General features: G+C 48.7%; 7 protein-coding genes across 7 annotated transcripts; 2 read left to right on the top strand and 5 right to left on the bottom strand.

Annotated features, from left to right (window-relative positions):
* Positions 1–297: 297 nt before the first annotated feature.
* On the bottom strand, positions 298–3571 carry N7466_010634 (putative translation elongation factor eEF-3; the record flags this gene model as incomplete). Its single annotated transcript, XM_057170023.1, has 2 exons — positions 298–383; positions 454–3571. The coding sequence occupies 2 exons, from the start codon at positions 3569–3571 to the stop codon at positions 298–300; spliced, it is 3204 nt and encodes a 1067-aa protein (XP_057016632.1).
* Positions 3572–6166: 2595 nt separating this feature from the next.
* N7466_010633 (MFS transporter) lies at positions 6167–7708 on the bottom strand (the record flags this gene model as incomplete). Its single annotated transcript, XM_057170022.1, has 1 exon — positions 6167–7708. The coding sequence occupies one exon, from the start codon at positions 7706–7708 to the stop codon at positions 6167–6169; it is 1542 nt and encodes a 513-aa protein (XP_057016631.1).
* Positions 7709–9263: 1555 nt separating this feature from the next.
* On the top strand, positions 9264–13960 carry N7466_010632 (sister chromatid cohesion factor PDS5; the record flags this gene model as incomplete). Its single annotated transcript, XM_057170021.1, has 2 exons — positions 9264–9602; positions 9677–13960. 2 exons carry the CDS (start codon positions 9264–9266, stop codon positions 13958–13960), a joined length of 4623 nt encoding a protein of 1540 aa, XP_057016630.1.
* A 1289-nt stretch (positions 13961–15249) lies between these two features.
* Positions 15250–16283, bottom strand: N7466_010631 (uncharacterized protein; the record flags this gene model as incomplete). The annotated part of the gene is made up of 2 exons (XM_057170020.1): positions 15250–16036; positions 16126–16283. The coding sequence occupies 2 exons, from the start codon at positions 16281–16283 to the stop codon at positions 15250–15252; spliced, it is 945 nt and encodes a 314-aa protein (XP_057016629.1).
* Positions 16284–17233: 950 nt separating this feature from the next.
* On the bottom strand, positions 17234–17832 carry N7466_010630 (uncharacterized protein; the record flags this gene model as incomplete). The annotated part of the gene is made up of 4 exons (XM_057170019.1): positions 17234–17256; positions 17317–17377; positions 17430–17465; positions 17623–17832. 4 exons carry the CDS (start codon positions 17830–17832, stop codon positions 17234–17236), a joined length of 330 nt encoding a protein of 109 aa, XP_057016628.1.
* A 1420-nt stretch (positions 17833–19252) lies between these two features.
* N7466_010629 (Mpv17/PMP22 family protein) lies at positions 19253–20292 on the top strand (the record flags this gene model as incomplete). The annotated part of the gene is made up of 4 exons (XM_057170018.1): positions 19253–19372; positions 19484–19759; positions 19896–20162; positions 20230–20292. 4 exons carry the CDS (start codon positions 19253–19255, stop codon positions 20290–20292), a joined length of 726 nt encoding a protein of 241 aa, XP_057016627.1.
* A 762-nt stretch (positions 20293–21054) lies between these two features.
* On the bottom strand, positions 21055–21474 carry N7466_010628 (DCN1-like protein; the record flags this gene model as incomplete). The annotated part of the gene is made up of 1 exon (XM_057170017.1): positions 21055–21474. One exon carries the CDS (start codon positions 21472–21474, stop codon positions 21055–21057), a length of 420 nt encoding a protein of 139 aa, XP_057016626.1.
* Positions 21475–22408: the final 934 nt, after the last annotated feature.

The following is a 22408-nucleotide window of genomic DNA, read 5'->3' as shown; positions in this document are numbered from 1 at the left end:
TCGTAGACTTTATTTGACTCGGAATCAGAAATGCATCTACTACATGTGTACTAAATAAATAATTAATGCATATCCATGCACATACATGCTGCATGCATAGCAGGTACAATTTGTACTGATTTTACAATGCACAAGGAAATACAGTATTCACAAGCAACTTGAAATTGTATTCTTGGTTTGAAAAAAAAAAAGTCCGAACAATATGAAATGTATTTTTGTCCTCAACAACAACTATGAAATTCATTAAACAAAGTCATAAACTCCATAAAAAGACAGTAAAAGCCCGTCTTAAATGACTTAGATGTCATCCTCATCAGAGAAGACCTCCTCACCACGCTTGCGGCGAGCGGCACGCTCCTTCTTCTTCTTGCGGAGCTCGGAACCTGTAGAAAAGATTGATGTTAGTTTTAAAATATCAAGGGATGAGACGGTTAAAGGTAAAGAATAACATACCAGTGAGCTTCTTCTTCTTCTCAACAACGATCTTGTTACCCATGGCGTCGAACTTGTCCTCCTCATCGTCGTTCTTGGCGTCGAGACGGGGACCGGAACCTTGACCCTGGACCCAGTTGTGTCCGGAGGGGGCCATGAGACCATCGTTGACGGCCCAGACTTCCTCAGTCAGGTTCTCAGTGAACTCACGGGAGTGAGTAATGATGATAACACCACCCTCGAAGGACTTGATGGCCTTGGAAAGAGCACCCAGGGAGTCACGGTCCAAGTAGTTAGTAGGCTCATCAAGGACGATGACGTGGGGACGCTGCCAAGAGCAAGCAGCCAGGACGACCTTAACACGCTGTCCACCGGACAGACCGCGCATCTGGGAGTGAGAAACGAGCTCGGCATCGAGACCGAAGTTGGCGCAGTGCTGCTCGATCTCCTTGCGGACAAGGGGACGGAACTGACCGGAGGCGAGGGCCTCCTTCTGATCAACCTCGGCGACTTGCTTCTGGTGAGACTCCATGATCTCGGAACGGGGCAACCAGGTGTTGTCAGCGGTCATCATGGGAACCCACTTCTCGGACTTCATGCCGATGTTGTCACCCAAAGACCAAGAGATCTCGTACTCGTAGGTGTTCTTGAACTTGCGACGAGAGTGGATGCCAATGACACGACGGAGGGTACCCTCGACCTTGTAGATCTTGTCCATGGCCTTCTCGTCCTGCTCGGTGACGATCTTGTTGGCGCGGTCCATAGTCTCACGGTCCTCACCGGTCTGGAAACGCCACTGGATGTACTCGGAGGGGGTGGAGCCGAGGTGGTTATCAATGTGAGCGAAAGCGTGCTGCTTAATGTAGGCGATACGGATGTTCTCGTGCTGGTAGACATCACCGGAGGTGGGGATCAGCTCACCGGTCAAGACGTTGACCAAGGTGGACTTTCCGGCACCGTTGGGACCGATGACGGCGATACGGGAACCCAGGGAGACCTGGAAAGTGACATCGCGAATCTGGGGCTTGGGGGTGGAGGGGTACTGGAAGGACATGTTGGAGACACGGATGATAGCCTTGGACTTGGTCTTGACACCCTCAAGGAAACCGGGCTCGGGGAACTTGAACTCCATGTCGGAGGCAGAGAGCTCGTAGTAGGAGCGAGCGGAGGGAACGCGCTTGACGAACTCGCTCAGGGTACCGCGGTAACGCTTAAGCTTGAAGCGCTCGTAGTGGATAACGTGTTGAATGACGTGGTCCAAGAAGCGGGAGTCGTGGGAAACCATGATGGAAGTGCAAGGAGAGTTCTTGAGGTAGTCCTCCAACCAAGCAACGTTCTTGACATCCAAGTGGTTAGTGGGCTCATCGAGCAGGAGAATATCGGGGTTCTCAAAGACGGCACGGCAAAGAGCGAGCTTCATCTTCCAACCACCGGAAAGGGCGGTGATGAGACCATCGAGCTGGGACTCCTGGAAGCCGAACTCGTTGACCAGCTTGTGCTTGACATCAGCCTCATCGGGGGTCAGGCCAACCTCAATAAGCTTCTTGATGGTCCAGCCAAGGACAGTCTGCTCGGTATCGGCAGAGTCCAAGTCGTGCTCGACGTAGACGGTCTTGACCTCGCTCTTCTTGGGGAAACCCTCGAGCTGCTCGTTGTTGATAGCACGCATGAGGGTGGTCTTTCCGGAACCGTTGGGGCCCAGGAGACCGTAACGCTGACCACGCTTGAGACGCAGGTGGGTCTGGTTAAGCAGAATCTTGGCACCGTAAGCCAGGGAGAAGGTACAGTTGCAAAGGTCAACACCTTCCTCCTCGTCGGAGGGAACCTCGTCAGCGGCAGCGGCGTCGGGGGAAGCACGCTTGCGGAGGGTCTCGGCAATGGGCTTGGCATCCTCCTCACCGGTGATGGCAACGATGTAGGGGAGGGCGTTCTGGGTCCAGATGGTGGCATCGGAGTCCTTCTCGTCAACGAGCTGACCAGCGATGGCAGCAACGTAGTTGATGATGGTCTCACAGGGGGCAATGCGGTCCTGGAACTTGGCGGACAGGATGTCCTTGAGGATGGCAGCGACGGTGGAGATGTCACCGGCGGTGGAGATCTCGGGGATCTTGCCATCGACGATCTGACCAACACGGGTGATGGTGTCAAGGGCCTGCTTGGTCTTCTCACGGGCCTCGGGGTCGGCAAGAATCTCGAAGTTCTTGTTCAAGGCGGGCAACATCTTGGGCAAGAAAGGAGCGACAATCTGGGGATCCTCGACAAGCTTACACATGTTGTCGACAATGACGGCAGCCTTACGCTTGATAGCAGTCTCACGCTCGACGAGACCACGGTCAAGCAGGGGAACCATGATAGCGAGAGTGGGGCCAGTGACATCGGAAACGAAAGTGGTGGCACCGAGCAAGTGAACGGTCTCGGGGACGTTCTCAGGCTTGGAGATACACTTGATGAGCTCGGGAATGAAACGCTCAATATCCTTGTTGACAATGAGACCGCAAACCTTCTCCATGGTGGTGTAGGCAGCCTTCTTGATCTCACCCTTGGTGTCCCACATGGCCTCGGAGACAACGGGGATCAGGCTGGGGACCTGGTAGGAGAGCTGAGCGGGGGAGGACTCAATCAAGAGCTCGAGGCAAGTGAGAGCAGTCATCTTCTCCTGCCACTTCTGGGCGGTCTGGATGGACTCGAGGAGAGTAGGGACGATAGCCTTGACGGCGTTACCGTTGATGGCCTGGACGATGGCAGCAGCGGTGCTCTGAGCAGCCTCCTTGACGGGGACGACCTTGTCACCAACGGCGTTGAGGACGGGGCCGAGCAGGGAAGCAAGGTGGGGCTCGACACCGGGGGCAATGGTGGCGTGGGAGGCAATGGCCCGGATACCCTCGAGGGCACGCTCACGGGCGGTAGCATCCTTCTTGTTGAGGAGCTGCTTCTGGAGGGACTCGGCAGCCTTGGCGGGCAGGGTCTGCTCGGGGATGGGACCGCTGAAGAGGGTGGCGAGGTTGCCGGCGGCGGCGTTGACCTCCTCGGGGCTGGTGGAAACGTTGAGGTTCTTGATCAAGTCCTCGAGGACGGCCACGGACTGGGCGACCTCCTTGCTGGAGGCAGCAGGGACCTTGGAAACATCAACAGCAGGCATTTTGGCGGAAATTTTGGCGGTAGGGAGAGAAAAGAGGGAATTAAGATAATGAAAAGAAAAACTTTTCTATGGGTATCACGATATCGATGGCCCAAACTGTGTCGACTGTTCAAGACACAGCAACGCTCTGATCAGAGTGAGCGGAAGGGAATTTTTTTTTCCTATCTGTCTATGCAGAGAGAAAAAGAAAAACGAAAAAAAGAGGCAGACCTCAAAAAGAAAACACAGATGAGAGTGGGAAGAAGGAGGGGCGGAAGGGGGGGCAAGATTATTTATCGTGTGGTCCTTCGCCGCCCAAGCAATGAGAGCGAAATTTTTTTTTTTTGCAAATTTTTTTTTTCTTTTTTTTCTTTTTTTTTTTTTTTTTTTTTTTGTTCCCAGCGAAACTAAGCAAACTAAGGCTGTTTCGGGTTTAGTTCGTTTCACTTCCGCTTCCCGATTGGATAAAGAGGCACAGTGTGTCTGAATCCCGCGTCTGTGATTGGTGCAGAAGCCGGGTTAGGTGAATACAGTGCAAATGAGGGAAAAAATGGATTCAAGGAGGGGTTGCTCTGTTTGTACTAACTAGGGCTTGAATGAAAGAGATAAAGAGAATTAGAGAAGTTAGAGAGTGAATTAGAGAATCAGAGAATCAGAGAATCAGAGTACTCCAGCACCTCCAGCGCCCAATTTGGGTATTATATTTTTACCCTTCTTGGGCTATTTTTGTTCTCGTCATGTACACTTTTTTTTTAATTTTTTTTTTTTAATTTTTCTCTCTTTTCCTCTTTAAACGCGGCTATCAGAGGTTCGGGGGCCCCTGCACTTGCAGAGCCAGTCTAGTCCTTGGGGGTCAATCCGGGGCATGAAACATCTACGGAATACCTGCATATCAGACTTTTTTTTTAGTGGCTAAGGGCTGCCGCTGCCAAATTCTATTCTTTCGCCACTTTCATGACTCGGTGGCGTAGTTCGTGTAAAAAAAAAATAGAAATTCTAAAATACAAATACAAATAAAAATAAATTAAAAAAAAAGATGAATACTAGTATCCAAATAATATGGCTTTATATCTCATCACCATAGGTATCATGTTCTTCCTCTTCCGTCTTTGCCCGTTAACACAATCCGAGGTGTTCTGGAATCTTACCGTCAGCGGTCAGCGGCTGAGGAGTTTGAAGGTATCGTAAGCGTAAAACAAAGCAAAAAACGATCTGAGCAACATTGGAATAGAATATGCATTTCTAGATTATTCCATTAGATCTACGAACTTGGGGGATCAACCCTGCGAACCATTCAGGGGGTATATTACTTTTGCCCTTCTAACTTGAATCTTTTTCCGGTTTCTATTTCACCTGCTACTCTGCTACTCTTAGCATGTACTCTACTTATCGCCCTGGGATCAATCCTTATCCCCCGCGAAACCCGGCGAAAACCGATCCGAGTGGGTCCTCCAAAGAAGAAGCTTAACTTTGCCATTCGCTTTCAATTTCTTCACTTTAATTCAATATGTACACATTTAACTCGTTCGAGCCGGGATCTGGAGCAAGGCATCGGAAGAGGGAGTTCGTATTACTATTTGTCTTTTTCTTTTTCTTTTTCTTTTCGTCCGCCACCAAACTAGGAGGTTAATCACGTCACTATTTTCTTTCATACCTACACTAGCACTCTGATCATGAGTTCTATAGTTGGATTTTGGGGGCTGTGGGATCCGCACGGCAACATCCATGCGCCCCCTAGCTCTCATTTCTTATTCTATGGGTCTGGTTTTTTCTTGGCCCCTTGTTCCCTTGACCTGTACAAAAAAAAAGTGGGATGGCTAAATAAGTCCCCCCTTAGTAGGTAACTAGGTCTGTCTTACATTGCATTCGATATCTCCATGTTTCAAATCTGGGGTAAGATCCACATATATTCTATACTGAAAAGGGGCCATCTCCCATGCGAGAATTTCCCGCAAGTCACCTTTTTGGTTTGTTGATGTTGATTCTGGCTGCCCCTATCTTACATCAAATTTACTGAACCGAACGCCCCTTTCAAGCCATCGTACTTTTCATTGCCCCCTTTTCCCCTTGTCCTGACGCTCAGGCCTACCATCTGTGACGCCGTACATGTACATGTACATATACATGTAGTGTGATCGAAAATAATGCCCTGAATTGACTAACCTATCATCTTCAACCTCCAGAAAAAGGGGCCGAGCTGAAAAATAACGAAAAATTCTAAAAAAACTCAAAGGTTCGTAAAATAAATAAAAAGTAAAAAAATCTGGTTTCACAATTTTACAGAAGTTCCCTAGGTATCTTCAAAGGTTAACAACGTTGAACTTCAGTGTTGGCAAATCCCATCTAGAGTTTGCAGTAACATTTGAACATTGAATAGAATACATCGAAATTTTAGCTGGCAAGTCATGTACTAAGTAATATAGTTGAATACAGAGACGGGAAAATGTTTGGAAATATCAATTAATATTCTAGTATATAAAGTCTAGGTCATCATGCAGCATCATTAAAGGCGGGGGAAAACACAAAGCTCAAAACTCCAAAGGTGCAGCGAATCTGGATTATAAAGCAGGCAAACAACTCGCCAAAAACACACATGTGCAAACATTGAAAACGAGTTTAAAACTTCGGACTGAACCGACTCATGCTCCGGATCTTAGCTCCATAGAAGAAGAACAGAATCGGAATAGGAACCATGGCGAGGGTGACAAAGCCCAGAAGACTGGACGCCCAAGCCACACCAAGGTTTCCATACATCTGAGTAGCAAACAGTGGGAAAGCACCACCGCATAGAGATCGCACGAGGGTATTGGCTGCAATGGCAGAGTTGGCAAACATCATATATACATCAATGATGTAGTTGAGACCTTGCATGAAAATGACCAAGATGCCCAATCCAATTGGAACTCCGGCAATGACCTGGGGCACCCATGAGATATTTTTATTAGAGGTCCAGCCGAACCAGAACAATCCAATTGGCAGGAGAACTGAAGCGATCATCATGGGGATCAGGCGCTCCTCAGGAACGACACGGCCGTGCTTGGCTAGTTTACGAGCAAAGCGGGTCTTCGTTGTGTAGATAATCAGGGCAATGCCCAAGAAAACACCAATCATAATACCAATGAAAGGGAGTGCGGCAACACCTTCATGTGTCCAGCCACGTACTTCGCCAAAGGAGATCGGGTAGGCTTCAAAGAAGAGGTAGAGAATCCCGTAGATGAGAGCGAGATAGAGGGTGATGAAGAGGAGGATAGGCTCCAAGAAGAGCATCTGGAATGGACGAAGAAGATACTTGGTCACAATATCATTCCAAGTGGGCCTGTGCTCATCAAGGAAAGAGTGCAGTGCCCAGTTCTTGGTTTCTTGACGAAGACGGGCAGCACGGTCCTGGAGGATCTTGGGAGCATATGTCTCTGGAATGATGAAAAGGGCAGTGATACCGAAGAACGAGGATGCGATGAGAGTAATCCACGCAGTCCAGCGCCAGCCTAGGTATGAATCTGTGATGAAACCACCGACAATGGGACCCATGATTGGGCCGAGGAAAGTAGCTCCACTAAACATGGCGATAGCGACAGCCCGATCAACAGGGTCCCAGAGGTCAGCCATGGCACCGCCAACAACGGCTAATGGGGAGCAACCGAAAACGCCGATCAGGAAACGGAAGATCATAATCTGTTGGAGATTTGTGGCGACAGCGACGGGGATTTGGAATATAGCAAATATAGCGTAGCCGGAGAATAGTGGGATGCGGCGGCCGTATAGTTCACTCATCGGAGCCCAGCAGAGAGGACCGAGGGCGAAGCCGAAGACAGTCAAACTGGTTCCTAGGACCATGACTTCGGTAGACACATTGAATTCTTTGGCTGTGACAGTTGTTGCGGTCGAAAAGACACTACTGGCGAATGTGATCCAGACGGTCATTAATGACATGGTCACAGTGATCAACCATTTTCGCCACTTGGGGTAGTTCTGAGGATTTTCCGGATCGTCTGGACCTTCCCATTCGACCAGGTTGGGATCTTTGTCGGCAGGTTTCTCGCGAGGTTGTTGGTCGAGGGCGCTCTCGACGTCGGTGTCTTCGTTCGGTGTTCCAGACAGCTCTTTTTCCGTGGCAGAGGTATCCATGGTGGATTCGATGGTAGGCTCGTGGTGATCCATACTGAGTCGAGGTGTTGTTGTATTGGAGTCAAATTGATTGCGACTCATCTCTCGTGTTCAAGCCTAAGCCAAATGAGTTCGAAATTGGGATGAAAATCGTCGGTTGCCAGATAAAGATATCTTCGTCCCTGGCTTGGTATTCGGCTTGGTATTCAAGTATAGGAAGGTAATCAGAAGGTCGACACTTCCAACTTGGGAATATGAAATGTCAAATGAAAAAGCTACTATCAAGTGCTGAATAAGTAGAATATATGCTGTGATGAAGTTGAATCTTGGAAGAGACCCCCTTTAAATGTGGAAATGGCCTGGGTTTTATCTTGAATAGCGTCATGCTAGCAAAAATCGTGGGTCCGCAAAGATTAAGCCCGAAGGCAAGCTCCGCAACAAGAAGGGAGTAAAAAAAACCCAAGATCCAAGGCTAGAACTCGAGGTAAAACCATCATGGAGCAATATCATTCGCTAAATCGCAATATAAGGAAAACGTGGAAGATCCACTGTTTGACCTAATGTCCGTGGATAACCCGCAGACTAAAGTCCGACACAGCGCGAGACCGAGATCCACCCACTTTGATATTCTAAGCCCTAATATACTAGTTGGGTTTTTAGATAAAGAATACTACTGCGAATACTACTGCCTTGACTAATTCTACAAATATCGGCATCTCTTCCCGGACTTGTTTTCTCATGAGTCACATAATATAGTTTGGCTGGGCTTTACTCTGTAATTAATGAAGAATTGATTGAATTGCGTGTTCGGCTGTTGATGAGTCCCGGCTTCGCGCTCGTTCCTCCGAAAGGCCGAATGCCGAGTGGAGACCCGCTATCAATCTTGATAGATCCCCCCTAAGCCCTTATTCATGACCTCGGCTCTTTCCATCGTCTGTCATTTGCCCAAACTACGGACTACCTGCTTACTTATAACTTGGTCATCGGGCATTAATGTGTAATCATATTCTCCATATCTCCTTTATATTCGGAGTTTATAGAGGTCGTAAGCCGGCATCCTGTTCCACCTTGGCAAAGAATTCAAATAGGTCTTTTTCTTTTTGAATGTTCACCGCCAATTCTATCATGCCTAATTGATGTACGATATCTCCTTCTCCTTTCCTTTAGTATTTGAATATCTGCGTTTTTTTCGTTACATGATTTCCCCGCGAGGACAATACCCATCTTAATAGAGTTATGAAGATTCAGGTTGCTATTAATATATGAGTGGTAGGTACTCTATCAAGACCATACATCGCCTCACACCGCCCATAGTGTTTACCCGCCCACAAGCTGTACTGTACATAACTAGTCATCAACTTAGTACACCCATCTTGGAAAAGAAGGGGAAACACATCTATTGCTGTCCTCCGTTGCTCCATTATAATTGGAAAAGAGATGAAGAAATAAAATTGTATAGTACAGCCAATGTAAAATTTGTAGGGTAGACGCGATCCCGTGCGAGTCGGTGCGACGCGTCTGGGCGGTCAACCTCCATCTCCACCCATTCTGCACCGCGTCAACTTCCTTCCTCCCCTCCATCTCTTATGTGAGCCCAGTTGTCGCAATTATGCCGTCGCGCACTCGCCAAGTTCCCGCTGACGAGGCCGAGGAGGAGTCTGGCCTTCGTGGCTTATCCTTCAATCAGCCGTTGTCATGGCGCGTGGGGCGCTCGGCTATCATCATCGCCGATCTACTTGAACGTCTCCAGACCCTCGCCCAAGAACTTCGCCAGCTGGAACAAGAGGAAATCGATAAAGAATCTTTGCGAAAAGTGTCACAAGAATTAGCTAGTGCTCAGCTTCTCGCACATAAGGATAAGGGGGTGCGAGCCTGGGCCACGTGCTGCCTGGTCGATGTCTTACGACTGTGCGCGCCGGACGCGCCATTTACCAGGAACCAGCTCAAGGTGTGCTTACCAGAGGACGGGTCCCTGCAATGGTCAATTGGCTTGTGGGAATATGCTAACGTACATTAATCCAGGACGTTTTTACTTGTATCGTGACATCGATCATCCCCGCATTAGCCGATCCATCCAATGCCTACAATGCGCAACATATATACGTCCTGGGCTCACTCGCCGAGGTCAAGAGTATCATTCTGATGACTGATATGGACCATCCCGACTCTCTTATTATCCCCCTATTCACTGCCTGCTTCGACATTGTCTCCGGATCATCCAAAGCGTCAACAGGCGAGGAAGTGGCCAAGAACGTGGAGTTTGACATGATCCGACTCCTTGTGACTGTGATCGATGAAACACCTGTCTTAGCCTCCGAAGTTGTAGACATCATTGTGGCACAATTCCTGCGGGTAGACCCTCGGGTTATGAGCAACCCTACCAAGGCGAAACGCGGCGATGCACCCCTCGATGCCAAGCAGGATACACTCTTGTTGAAGGACTACCCGGCAGCTTACGATATGGCCAAAGCGATCTGCCAGGCCTGTCCGGAGAGAATGACGAGCCATATCAGTCAATATTTCAACAACGTCATCATTGATGCGTCTGCCCCTGCCGGTCAAGCCAATGGGTCAAAGAATGGGACACGCAAGCCGAACCTGGACGATTCAGATGAGGAAGGGGAGGATATCAAGGAATTAAGCAAAGCGCACCGTCTGATTCGGGAGCTTTGGCGAGCCTGCCCGGATGTTTTGCAGAATGTTATCCCGCAGATTGAAGCTGAGTTGTCTGCAGAGTCAGTCGCCCTCCGGTTACTGGCTACGCAGACCATCGGTGACCTTGCTGCGGGTATTGGTATTGCCGGACCTCCTTCACCACCCCCTATGGACCCTACGGCTTACCCGCCGGTGACACTCGAACAATATGAGAGCACGATTCCCCAGCCTAATGTTCTGCTTACGCCCATGTCACCAAAGCCGTTTTCTCAGGTACACTCTTCGGCCTACAATGCATTTTTAAGTCGGCGTCTCGATAAAACGCCTTCTGTCCGCGCCGCGTGGGTGACAGTTGTGGGTAGAATTTTGTTGACCTCTGCCGGTGGCTCTGGCCTGGGCGAAGGCGAGGAGCAAGATCTTGTTCAGAGTCTTGCCTCAATGCTCCGCGATGCTGATGAGAAGGTCCGTGTTGCTGCCGTAGACACTGTCGGTCAATTCGGCTACACAGATCTCGTTCATAAACTCGGCATGAAGGGCGGCTGCTCATCAACGGATTCCGTGTTGGCAATTCTTGCCGAACGTGTCAAAGATCGCAAGCCACACGTACGTGAACATGCCATGAAAATTTTGGCACGCATGTGGGCTGTGGCTGCCGGAGACATCGAGCAGAACACTGGACCTGTCGTATCTCTCCTGAAAGATGCACCATCCAAGATTTTTGATGCTTTCTACACCAACGATCAAGAAATTCATATCCTAATTGATCATGTTCTGTTTGAAACACTCCTTCCATTGAATTACCCGCCAATCAAGTCAAAGCTTGGCCGCGGAGCTTCCAATCAATCTCAGAAATCGAAGGATAGCCAGCAGAGTTCCGATGCGGACCAGGAGACCGACGTGGACAAAATCCGTGTCCGTCGCATTCTGACTCTACTTAGGGGACTAGATGAGAAGGCCAGACGGGTTTTCTTCGTTACGCTGGCTCGTCAACTGTCGATGCGATCGGCTATGACATTGTATTTGGAGGCATGTGAGAAGTACAACGGTGGAGTGGTTGACAAAGATGAAGAGCAAGTGAAGGCCCAGCTTTCCAGAGTCATTGAATCGCTGTCCAAGACGTTTCCCGATGTTCCACGGGCATCTGCAGACTTGTGGAAATTTGCCAAGACCCACGATCGACGCAGCTACCAGCTAATTCGATTCAGTATGGCTGCCGTCAGTGATTACCGGACCGTGACCAAGGCTATCAAGGAACTCCAGCGACGCGCACAGAGTGCTAACAACTCGCCCTTGCTTGAAACCATCACGCCTCTTTTGTACCGCAGTGGCTCTTTGATTTTCAACCGCAGTCACATCCCGGCCATCATGAGTCTTTCTCGGAGCGACGAGAACGGGCTGGCCAACGCCGCCCAGGAGATGCTCAAGCAGATATCCTCACAAAACCCAGAGGTTCTGGAGGCCCAGGTTCAAGAGATGTGCAGAGACCTTGAAGCACAAGCTCCCAAGGCTTCTTCGCCTGGCTCAGCTAGCTCCGAAGAGATTCTCAAGGCATGTGCCGGATTTGCTAAGAAGCTCCCAGCCAAGTTACCAAAGGAGCGCAAGTTTTACCAAGCCTTATCTAGCTATGCTTTGTACAGTACTTCGCCACGCTCTGCTAAACACGCCGTGTCGATTTTGATGGCTACAGTTGAACGAAAGGAAATGTACGCCAAAGACCTCGTACAAAAATGTGTGAAGAAGTGGAAGTACGGTTCTGATCACTTCCTGGCCCGCCTGGCAACTCTGTCCCAGCTGAATTTACTTGCTCCGCGGGAAGCTGATGAGGAAAGCGATATGATTATTTCAATTGCAATTAACCAGATTCTGCTGACCAACCGAAACCCTGAAAAAGATCCGCAGTATACATGGTCCGAAGAAACCGACGAAGAGACACAGGCGAAGGAGTGGGCGCTCAAGATTATCGTCAATCGTCTACGTGCGAAGGGCGGTTCGGATGACGATGAAGATTTCCGTGCGCATGCTGGGCCAGTCTACGACACGTTGAACAAACTTGTGGCCGGAGAGGGTGAACTCTCGAAGGACAAAGACACCCCTGCAAACCAGAAGTCTCGATTGCGTCTTCTTGCTGCCAAGTCAATTATCAAGCTCTGTGCTTCTAGTCTTTTGTGTGACCATTTGCTGGGTCCCACGGAATTCAACGCAATTGCTCTGATGGCCCAAGACCCACTTCTACCAGTACGAAGCAATTTCATCAACTATCTTAAGAAAAAGCTGGTCCAAAAGTCACATCTCGGGTACCGGTGGTACATTGTCCCTTGTCTACTTGCATTCGAGCCGAGCTTGAGCTTGAAAGAGAGCACGCTTACCTGGCTGCGGTCTCGTGCGGCGCATTTCGCTCATTTAGCCCAAGCTATCGGTAAACGAAATGAGCAGACCATGGTGATGGAATTGATCTTTTCGCGTCTTTTGTCGTTGCTCGCCTACCATCCGGACTATCCATCTGAAGACCTGGACGAATCGACGAAGCTCGGAGATCTCAGCGATTTCTCCCGATACATTGTCTTCTACTTGTCCGCTGTTGCTAATGAGCACAACATGTCCCTGATTTTCCATGTAGCTCAGCGTGTGAAGCAATTCCGCGATGGCATCACAAAGTCAGACGAGATGTCTACTCGTCTTCACACTCTGTCTGATTTGGCTCAATCGACCATCAGAAAGTTTGCGGACTTTTACTCACAACAACATAAGTTTGGTGGCGCAAGTGGAAGCACAAATATCCTACAAACTTATCCAGGTAAGATGGGTGTGCCTAGCTCCTTGTTTGCCAACATGGGTAGTCACCAAGAAGCCCAAGAAGTTGCCGATAAGAACTTCCTTCCAGATGAGTTGGATGACCTGCTTGACCGTGTTGTACGAACGGCAATGAAGCCAAAGAGCGGCTCTCAAAGTGGACAAGGCTCCATCAAGAAGAGGAAGCCCGAATCATTGGATGCTGCTGGCAACAACACAGCCAAGAAAGCACGTAAGGAGAAGACTGCACGGCCACCTCGCAAGTCTTCTTCATCTGCAAGCGTGGTCAACAAGACTCCCCAACGCAAGCGCAAAGGCGACGATGAGTGGTCTTCTGAGGTCGGCTCGGAAAGCATTACTGCTTCTGCTCGCCGTCGTAGCAGTCGAGGAACCGCTAAGCCTCAGATCAGCTATGCTGATAACGACAGCGACGAAGATGATCAAGAGATGCAAGAGTCTCATGATGTGGCACAAGACGAAGATGACGATGAAGAAATGGACGAGGATGAAGAGCAAGAAGCGGACGAAGAAGAGGTGCAGGATGTAGTGGAAGTGGAAGATGAAGAACAAGAAGAGGTGGATGAGCCCGCACAAGCTAGTGAGAAGGAAAATTCTCCTCCCACTCCCCCGAAGCGTGGACGCAAGGTGTCGATAGCGTCCACAGCGAAGAGTCCCCGAGTGTCTACGGCAAAGAGTCCCCGAGTGTCTACGGCAAAGAGTCCCCGAGTGTCTACGGCAAAGAGTCCCCGAGTTTCTACAGCGAAGAGTCCCCAAGTTTCTACAGCGAAGAGTCCCCGCGCAGAGAAAGAGAAGCCGACCACCGCCACTTTGCCAACACGACGATCGTCCCGTCGGGGATGAACGAGTTCTCTCATAACATCTATATGAGGATACGTGATTATCTTTATCTTTTGCCATTCTTGTATGATTCATTCTGTTGGCATGCATAGCATGTTTATCTTCTTATCTTCTTTTTTTTACTACCATGTTTCTGTTTCTTGCAGCCGATGACCATTCGAGATGTATACCCAGTCTGATTTGATGTCTCCATCCACCTGCTTGAATTCATTTTGTTTTAACGAGCCTTTTGTTACTCTCAGTAAACCATCGCAGATGTACCTAGTGCTGATCACCCACGATCAACCGGAATGACAATGGATTTCACTCCATGTGTTTTTCAAGTATACAAGCTCGAGTACTCTACGGTGTATCGCTTACTCATGACAGTTCTCAACGCGCAGTCGTGGATACATTCAAATTAATCCTCGTCCAACCCCAATTCAGCATCTACAGGTGAATCCACAGCGCTGTCAAAATTTCAGACAGTACCCCAAAGCAGCAAACAATTCAACAAAGCCAAAAGAAAAAAAAGATCTGATAACCGCATGGCCTTGCCTAATCTGCTCCACAGTTCTCACAGTGGATCTTAGAACAAGTGGACTCCATCCACCAGGACCCAATCGAACATGAAAACCTCGCTATTTAACGGCTGGAAAAAATCGTCTACATGAGTTATGACTAACAGAAATCTGGACTTCGAACAAAAAGACATTATCTCTGTAGCTACTTACCTAAAAAAGTCACTTTACAGTCGTCCGTCAACCGCCTCAAATTTCCTTTTTCGAAGCTAAACTTCTCCACACCTCCCATGGCTCCCCACACATCACTAGTCGGTGTCTGGATACGATTCCTTGTCGCGACAAGCGGGTGTGGCGCGAGGGTGTGTAATTGAATATTCAATTTTAAATGCTTCAAAGTTGATTCTCGTATAGGAGGGCATCTGGAGAGTTTGAGTTTCTTGAGTTGCATTTTGGTGGGATTGAGGTCAATTGGTATCCAATCGGCATATATCCATCAATATTGGATGGATCGGAGGATACCGGCGATTGGCAACGGGCTTCAAGTTCGTATAGGCATCGTTATAACGACCAACTCTGTGCACTTGATTTAAAAGTCAATACTTTCAAAGAATCAATGGACGCTGGTTCGAATTTTGATACATGAGAAAAAAGCACTCATATTCAAAATAGGGGGTATATGCAGGTAACCAGGATCACATTCCAAGGTTGGCAAATGTGAGTTCTATATACAAACGACAATGTAGAATAAAATATAACCCGGAAGGAGAAGAAATAAATGGTAAGATGCAATCATGCTTTACCAGTCGCAACCCATGAATCATAAATGCCCCAAGCACCAGCCATCAGACTGACCAAACCAGTCAGGTTCTCCGGGATGCCCACACCTTTCTCAAAGCACCAGTGAATGCACAAGGGAGCCCAGATGGTATTGTTGACCAGGCTCTTCTTCCAAGATCTGATCTCCAAGCGTAACTGCTCTGCCTCTTCAGCTTTGATCTCCTTGGTCTCGATGTTACCAGCCGCGGCACGTTTCGCTGCCAAGCGTCTCTTGCGTAGCACATGCTCCCGCCAGAGAACGAAGAACTGGAAGAAAATGTGACCGAACCAGCCACGGGTACTCCATATGTACCAAAGATCGATGCCGCCGTATTTATCGATCCATTTTTTAGAGATGACGCCCTTCCCGGCGAGGTAGGCTATGTTTTCGAGGAGCTGGTAGATAACGTTGGAAATGACTTGTAGATGGGTCAGGGCGTGAATTATCGGGTCAGCCGGTGGTGATTTGATTGTTTGAGAGCCCCAGACCCAGAGAGGTAGTAAGCCGAAGAGCCGGAGGTTGTAGCGGGTTTCGGAGGCGAGGTTAGAGAGGGCGGACCACCTGGCGGAGGACAAGGAGGAGGATGAGGAGGTGGGTTTGGGGTTATGTGAAGGGGCTCGGCCTCTTAATCGGGCCAAAATGCCCAGGCGTGTTTGTAGTGCGATCCAGGGGGCGGATGCGCAGAGGTGTTGTAAGATTGATGCGACGTAATTTGTTGTTGCGAGGACTCGTTCTTGCCCATCAGCGGAGGAAAGGAGTCTGAAGAGGACGTTAGCCGACCGGGTCAAGGACGGAGACAAGCGTGATGAATTTCGCTGTGATAAGCAGGTAGAAAGGGAGCTTCTCACAAGTCTAAGCGACGAATAGTCACGTCGGTCGCCGTCAAGGCTGCTAATAATTGTCGCCGTGACGCCGATTTCCCCGCGGATATCGGGCTAGTGTCCCCCACACGCTGAGCGTCGTCTGACGCTTTTGACTCATCGGGAGGATGGGTTGGGTCTGCCATTTGGAATGTGTTATATGGAAGTAAAACGAGAGAGAGAAAAAAAAGGCAAAGAAGAGAAAGACCAGCTTCTCGGTGCAGAAAGGAATAAGATAATAAGCGTATCACGGAAATCGCGCGACGGAAGGAACCGAGGCTCGGAACAAGGTTGGGACTTCCTCACTCGGCGAACTCCACATGAAAGTTGATCTCACCCTCGTGAGCGTCCAATTCTTGACACTTTTTTATTATTATTTTTTATCAAAAAAAATAAAAAAAAAATAATCACTTTGTCGCTTTTTTTATTTCTCTCCGCGCATGCTCCTGTTGGTACTTCCGGTTGAGGATCTCCGAGGTGTGTACACCTAATTGATGAATCATGACGGCGTTGGTAGGCACAGTCCATCTGGCACAGCAAGCATGACACCCATTTATTAGAAATAGGCCTGCGTCCGTGGGTGATGGCGCCTGTTCTGGTTCGATTGCCATTGTGGATTTGTGGGAACTTCCCTCGCGAATTGCCTTCTGTACCCAAGTCTCGAGGACTTTGATCAACATCCCGAAGGGGCAGGTCGGCATCGTACGCTGAGATGCAGGTCAAGATCTGTTGCGTAGTCCCGGCGGATCACCTGGGCGCATCCTCAGGCAGGAACTGCCCGAACGTAACGTAACCGGTGTCGCGGTGATTGCCATATTTTGTCGGGGCGCGAGATGCTCGCATGAGAGAGGAAAGGCGGCGAGTCCAGAGTCCAGACTGACTACCCAGACAAAGCCCACCAACATCCCTGTTATCTTTTTTGATGAGGCAGACAAGGTGTTAAAGCGACAGACTCTGTCCGAATCTGATAACCTTGATGTCTCGCCTTCAACCTCATCTTCGATCTCAACCGCACTACATCACGCTCACCACCGCTCTCATCTCCACCTTCACCGCTACGCTCACTCAACTAGCCTTTCTCGGGAACCGAGAGAGGCTAGGAGAAGCAGCAGGAAGGGACTGTATTCAAATATGTCAGCCTCAGATACTATTCAATATGTGATCAATCGCTCTACTCACTTGTCTTCCGACGGAAGCCTCGAAGCTCCGTGGGAATTGACAACTCATCCTCCATATCTGCCTAGTTCCTTGTTAGCCATGATATATTCACGATGCTATATGCAAGCACTTACCCCGGCCCAGGATCGACCAAGTGGATCGGCGGCCTGCTATTTGATATTGTTAACACTCGACTTCTGCTACTTCATCTCGACTCACAAGTCCACCCAGTATAAATTCATGGGTCTGATGTCGACTGGGCTCAACGAGGGATCATATGACCCGATGGAAAACGCGTTGAGAATATCAACCGTGGGAATGACTTACCAACGGCACTAGAGGATGAGTGAGGGACTCCGGCACCTCATCAATTCCAAGGAGTGGATCCTCGAAGATGGTGGGGAGAGGGTTCCTATACTCCCGGAGAGGATTCCTGAACGGCCTCTTCTTCCACTTTGGGGAGGTCGCAACGGTTTTTCTCTCGTGGATGCTGGGAAGAGGCTTGGCGGGCCCCCTCTCCGGCTTGGAAAAGCCCATGGTGTTGGGCAGAGAGAGAAAAGAAAAGAGAAGAAGAAAAGAAAAGAGAAGAAGAAAAAATTGTTTATGGGATCCCAGATGTGGTTCAGGTGGATTGGTACTTTGGGGCTGGACACACGGCGAGAAAGAAGGAAGAAGACTGGATTGTTGAAACTTGCATGATGAAACAATCCACCTCGCCGGCGACTAAGCGTGAACGGCCTCGAGAAGTCGGCAAATATACACTCGTATCGAGCCCCTACTCTCTTACTACGATCACGCTACGATCTCTACAATGCCCGTCAAGCGGGACTGTCTCGACTCGAAGACATGCCTCTTAATCAAGCGTGGCCTGTGCTATCTGGGCAATTCCCTCGATCCATGCTGCTTTTTTGCATACATGAGCAGATAGTATGCGAGAGTGTTTGGTGGTACTTGGAACGTTGCCGGTTTCAAATTGCTATGAGCCTTAAACCTCATGCAGGCCACTGTCATGAACTTAGTACATAACAATAGTCATGCAGAAATATCATTAGCCATGTATGATATTAGACGGCTATTCACAGCAGAGAGCTTTTGAGTGTGACAAGGTCAACTCCGAACTATGATATGCACCAGTTGACCTTACAGGATATTTGTGAATCTGCCTGAAATCAATTTTTATAGAGACATATGGTACGTGTAGGTATACTATGCACTGGACTAGTATGCACATAGTACTAAGCCGGGGGAATTCCCGATTTTCCGGAGTCAGAATTCCGAGCCGCGGCAATTACAATAGTAACAGTACAGAAATATTGGAAATGTAGTTTTAAATAAGTCCATAGGTTAATTAAATCATTAGAATAAAGCAATGAATTTTGAAGTTTTTTAACTACAGGAATATGTATAAAAGTTCCCTCCAATATTGTGTCGGAGATTTCCGAGAGGGCAAGTGGATGTGATGGATATCGCCGTCAGCCCCATACAACCCATACAACCCATATAACCCATACAATACAACAAAACCCCTAAAAATCCCCCCATCTGCCGACTCCAGAAACCGACCGCTTTTATTACTTTACTCTCCCCCCACCGCCTTATTCCCCAGATCTTCTTCTTATTCCATACTGGTCCTTTAAAAAAAGTATTGGACTTTAGGTACGTGGGTCTCTTTTTTTATGCATATATTTTTTTGGCTTCATAATTTCTGTGGACTACAGCTGTTAAGGGGAAGAAGAGAGAAAACAAGCCTCGGATGCTAGAGATTACTACACTCGGCCCAGCCCCCTCTTGCTTCCTGGCCCAATTTCCATAAACAAACACGTCCCCCCCCGTCCCGCCCCAACTTTCTTACCTTATCGTTGGATTTTTATCGATAATTTAAATCCATTGAAAACTAATAGTCTCTTTCTAGGCGCATTTGGGTCTTTCTTTGCTTGAGCTTTTCCTTTAGCCCATCATGTCTGTCAAGTTTCAAGAGGAGACTATCCGCACCGTCACTGGCGGCAAGCCAGAGGACTTGGTGCACCGCGTCGGCGAGCGATTGACTGGCGGAAACACCACTACCGGTTACCTCCAGGTATGATGCCCTTTCTTTACTGATTTCTTTGAATAGATTGATTGGTGAAAGCCAATTCAATCCATTTCATTTCCCGACATTCCATGCTGATCCGAGGAATGTTTATCGCAGGCCTACCTCCGTCAGCTCCAGCACAACCCGCTGCGCACCAAGATGCTCACCTCCGGTGTGCTCTCGGGTCTTCAAGAGCTCCTCGCCTCCTACCTGGCTAAGGATGTCGGCAGGCATGGCCACTACTTCTCCTCGCGCATCCCTAAGATGTCGCTCTACGGCATGTTCGTCGCCGCACCCCTCGGCCACGTCCTCATCGGCATCTTGCAGCGCATCTTTGCCGGCCGCACCAGTCTGAAGGCCAAGATCCTCCAGATTCTGGTCAGCAACTTGATTGTAAGTCATCCCATCTCCACTGCTCGGTTTTTGCGACCGTCGGGCGTCGCGCGCAATGAATACCCAACCCAATTCCCCCCCCCCCGGATACGGAAACGGACACGGAAATGCTAACCCGTTCCGCTTTACCCGATAGATCTCCCCCATCCAGAACTCCGTCTACCTGTGCTCCATGGCGGTTATCGCTGGTGCGCGTACCTTCCACCAGGTCCGCGCTACCGTTCGCGCCGGCTTCATGCCCGTCATGAAGGTCAGCTGGGTTACCTCCCCGCTGGCTCTGGCCTTTGCCCAGAAGTTCCTCCCCGAGCACACCTGGGTGCCGTTCTTCAACATCCTCGGTTTCTTCATTGGAACCTATGTGAACACCCACACCAAGAAGAAGCGTCTGGAAGCTCTGCGCAAGGTGAGATAAATATGCAATTCTGCCTTCCCATGTGAACTTTTTGAATTGCCAGCTAATTTTGTTCCAGCGCTATGACCAGCGCGACCAGCGCGACTCACGCCGGGACTATGAGAAGCGCGACTACCCTTAGAGGATTTCCAGTCGCTCTTCACTACCCATCCTGCAGACTAAACTATGAATGTGGAACCACATTCTTGTCCGCATCGAATGAGCTGGATTCGTACAGTGACAGCATCTATTCGATTATTTCCGCAGATATCTATTCCCCCTCCTTTTCTTTTGTGTGATGTCCTTGTTTTATTTCTTGTTTCTGGTGTTTGATCCCTGTGTACACATCCTTGCATTTTGGTATACGTCAAATATCTTTCTTACATTGATACTTATTCAATTTTATGACGAATGGAATTCCCGATACATTTCAATGCTTAATGTTTCAAATTCTTCCGCAATACACAATTGATGATGAACTTGGTAGGTAAGGCTATGCGATCTATTGATCCCAGCAAGCAAAAGAAATTCCCCAGGCTTTCAGTCGGACCCACTCTTAAACATCAAACGTTCAAGTTTGCCCAAGCGAATATTTACATTTACACCCTACACATGATGTCAATATGTGAACTGTGGCGGGTATCCTACAAGTTGACCGTTAAGGACAGCGGCTTTGGAGCAACCAAGAAAATGGATTAATAAATGTTATTTGTTCTTCAAGAAGACGGCTATCAATGTTGGCTAAAAACTACCAAGTCATCCCTCAAAACCTAGCCATGTTCCACGATAGGAACCTTGCACATGTGAAGTCACCCGAGCAGAAATTTAAACCAACCAGACTCACAAGAGCCGGATGATGATTATGCTTTCAGATTACATCTCGGTGCGGTCTCTAGATCCCCGGTCAGGAGTTCACATCATCCATAATTTCATCCCCCGGAGGAGTCTTTGCTCTCTTCTCCTGCACGAAAGCCACAAACTCATCGATGATGGCTGGCCATGCCTCATCCACACTCCAGAAGCTTAATTTCTCATCTTCGATCGCCTTGCGCAGAAAAACTTCAAGCTGCTGCCACAGATCCTTATTGATAGCCCTTGCGTTCCGCTGCTGCAGGAACTCAACCCACCAGTCCAGCCACGGAGTGACCGAAGTATTGGCCTGAATACCGCCAGTTGCGCGGTCGAAGAAAAGCTGCCACTGCTCGATGGCGATATCGAGGCCCAAAGTCCGGGCGCCTGGAAGACGGCAGAGGTTAAATGAGTAGCGGTAGATGTAGCGAAACAGGGGGTGCTCCACTGCAAATCTTGTGCGGAGGCTATCCATATACGTTCTCATCTGATCAATGGTTTTGCATCTGGAATTTGGGATTTGGAGTTAGTATAATGGGTGGATGTATGTAGTATGATAGGATGAAAAGAACAGGGAAAGAAATTCGGGGGTGAAAAAAGCATTCGAGGACCAAAGAGTGCGGGGATGAAGAAGAAGAGCAAAAAGGCAAGATGCAGACATACTTGCGCAGCTTCCAGCCGTTCACGAATCCGGCCCTGGTGAATTCACCTAGCGAAGGGCATTGGCAGATTTCCGCGACCAAGAGGACTGCGACGTTGTCAAGTGGAACATCGATATCGGTGAGGAAGGCCATGGCGCCTTCAATGCCGAAGATGTCCTTTGGATCAGAGGCAACTATTATGAGATTAGCATCTTAACTGGAGATGGGGATCGATGAGATATTGATATCAAGTGGGACCTACCTCGGTACTTATCGAAGATCTTGTTCAGTGGGGCAATAAACTCTCTCCTTTTGCTGGCATTGGCCTCGTAGAACCTAGATCATATCTGCTAGTGAGTAAAAGAATTGACCAGCAAGCAATTTATGTTGTGAGAATAATTCCAGTATTCAAGTTCCCGAGGGAGTCGGTGTACTGGTCTTGGAAGTATTCACAATGCGAAAGCCGCTGAAGATCGAGACAAAAAAAAAGATAATACATATGCTCTCTCTGTACATCTTATTTTCCGGAATAGGCAAGATGACAAAATGCACAGCGCAGGAGGAAGTCAGAAAGTAAAACTTACAAGGCCATTGCTCGCTGGATATCATAATTGGCATCATGCATGTACTAAGAAGGAGAGAAAGAGAGAGAAGACCCGTCAGTAAGAGTCCATCGAGGTATATGATATGCATGGGGGCTTAAATTGAATGATGGATCATGCAAGCCATAAATTAGGAACGTTGGAAAGAACATACAACTCCAGCATC

Source organism: Penicillium verhagenii (assembly GCF_028828195.1).
Source record: "Penicillium verhagenii strain IBT 33310 chromosome Unknown utg000011l_segment0_segment0, whole genome shotgun sequence".
Lineage (NCBI taxonomy): Eukaryota > Fungi > Ascomycota > Eurotiomycetes > Eurotiales > Aspergillaceae > Penicillium > Penicillium verhagenii.
This window is presented reverse-complemented; position numbering and strand designations above follow the sequence as displayed.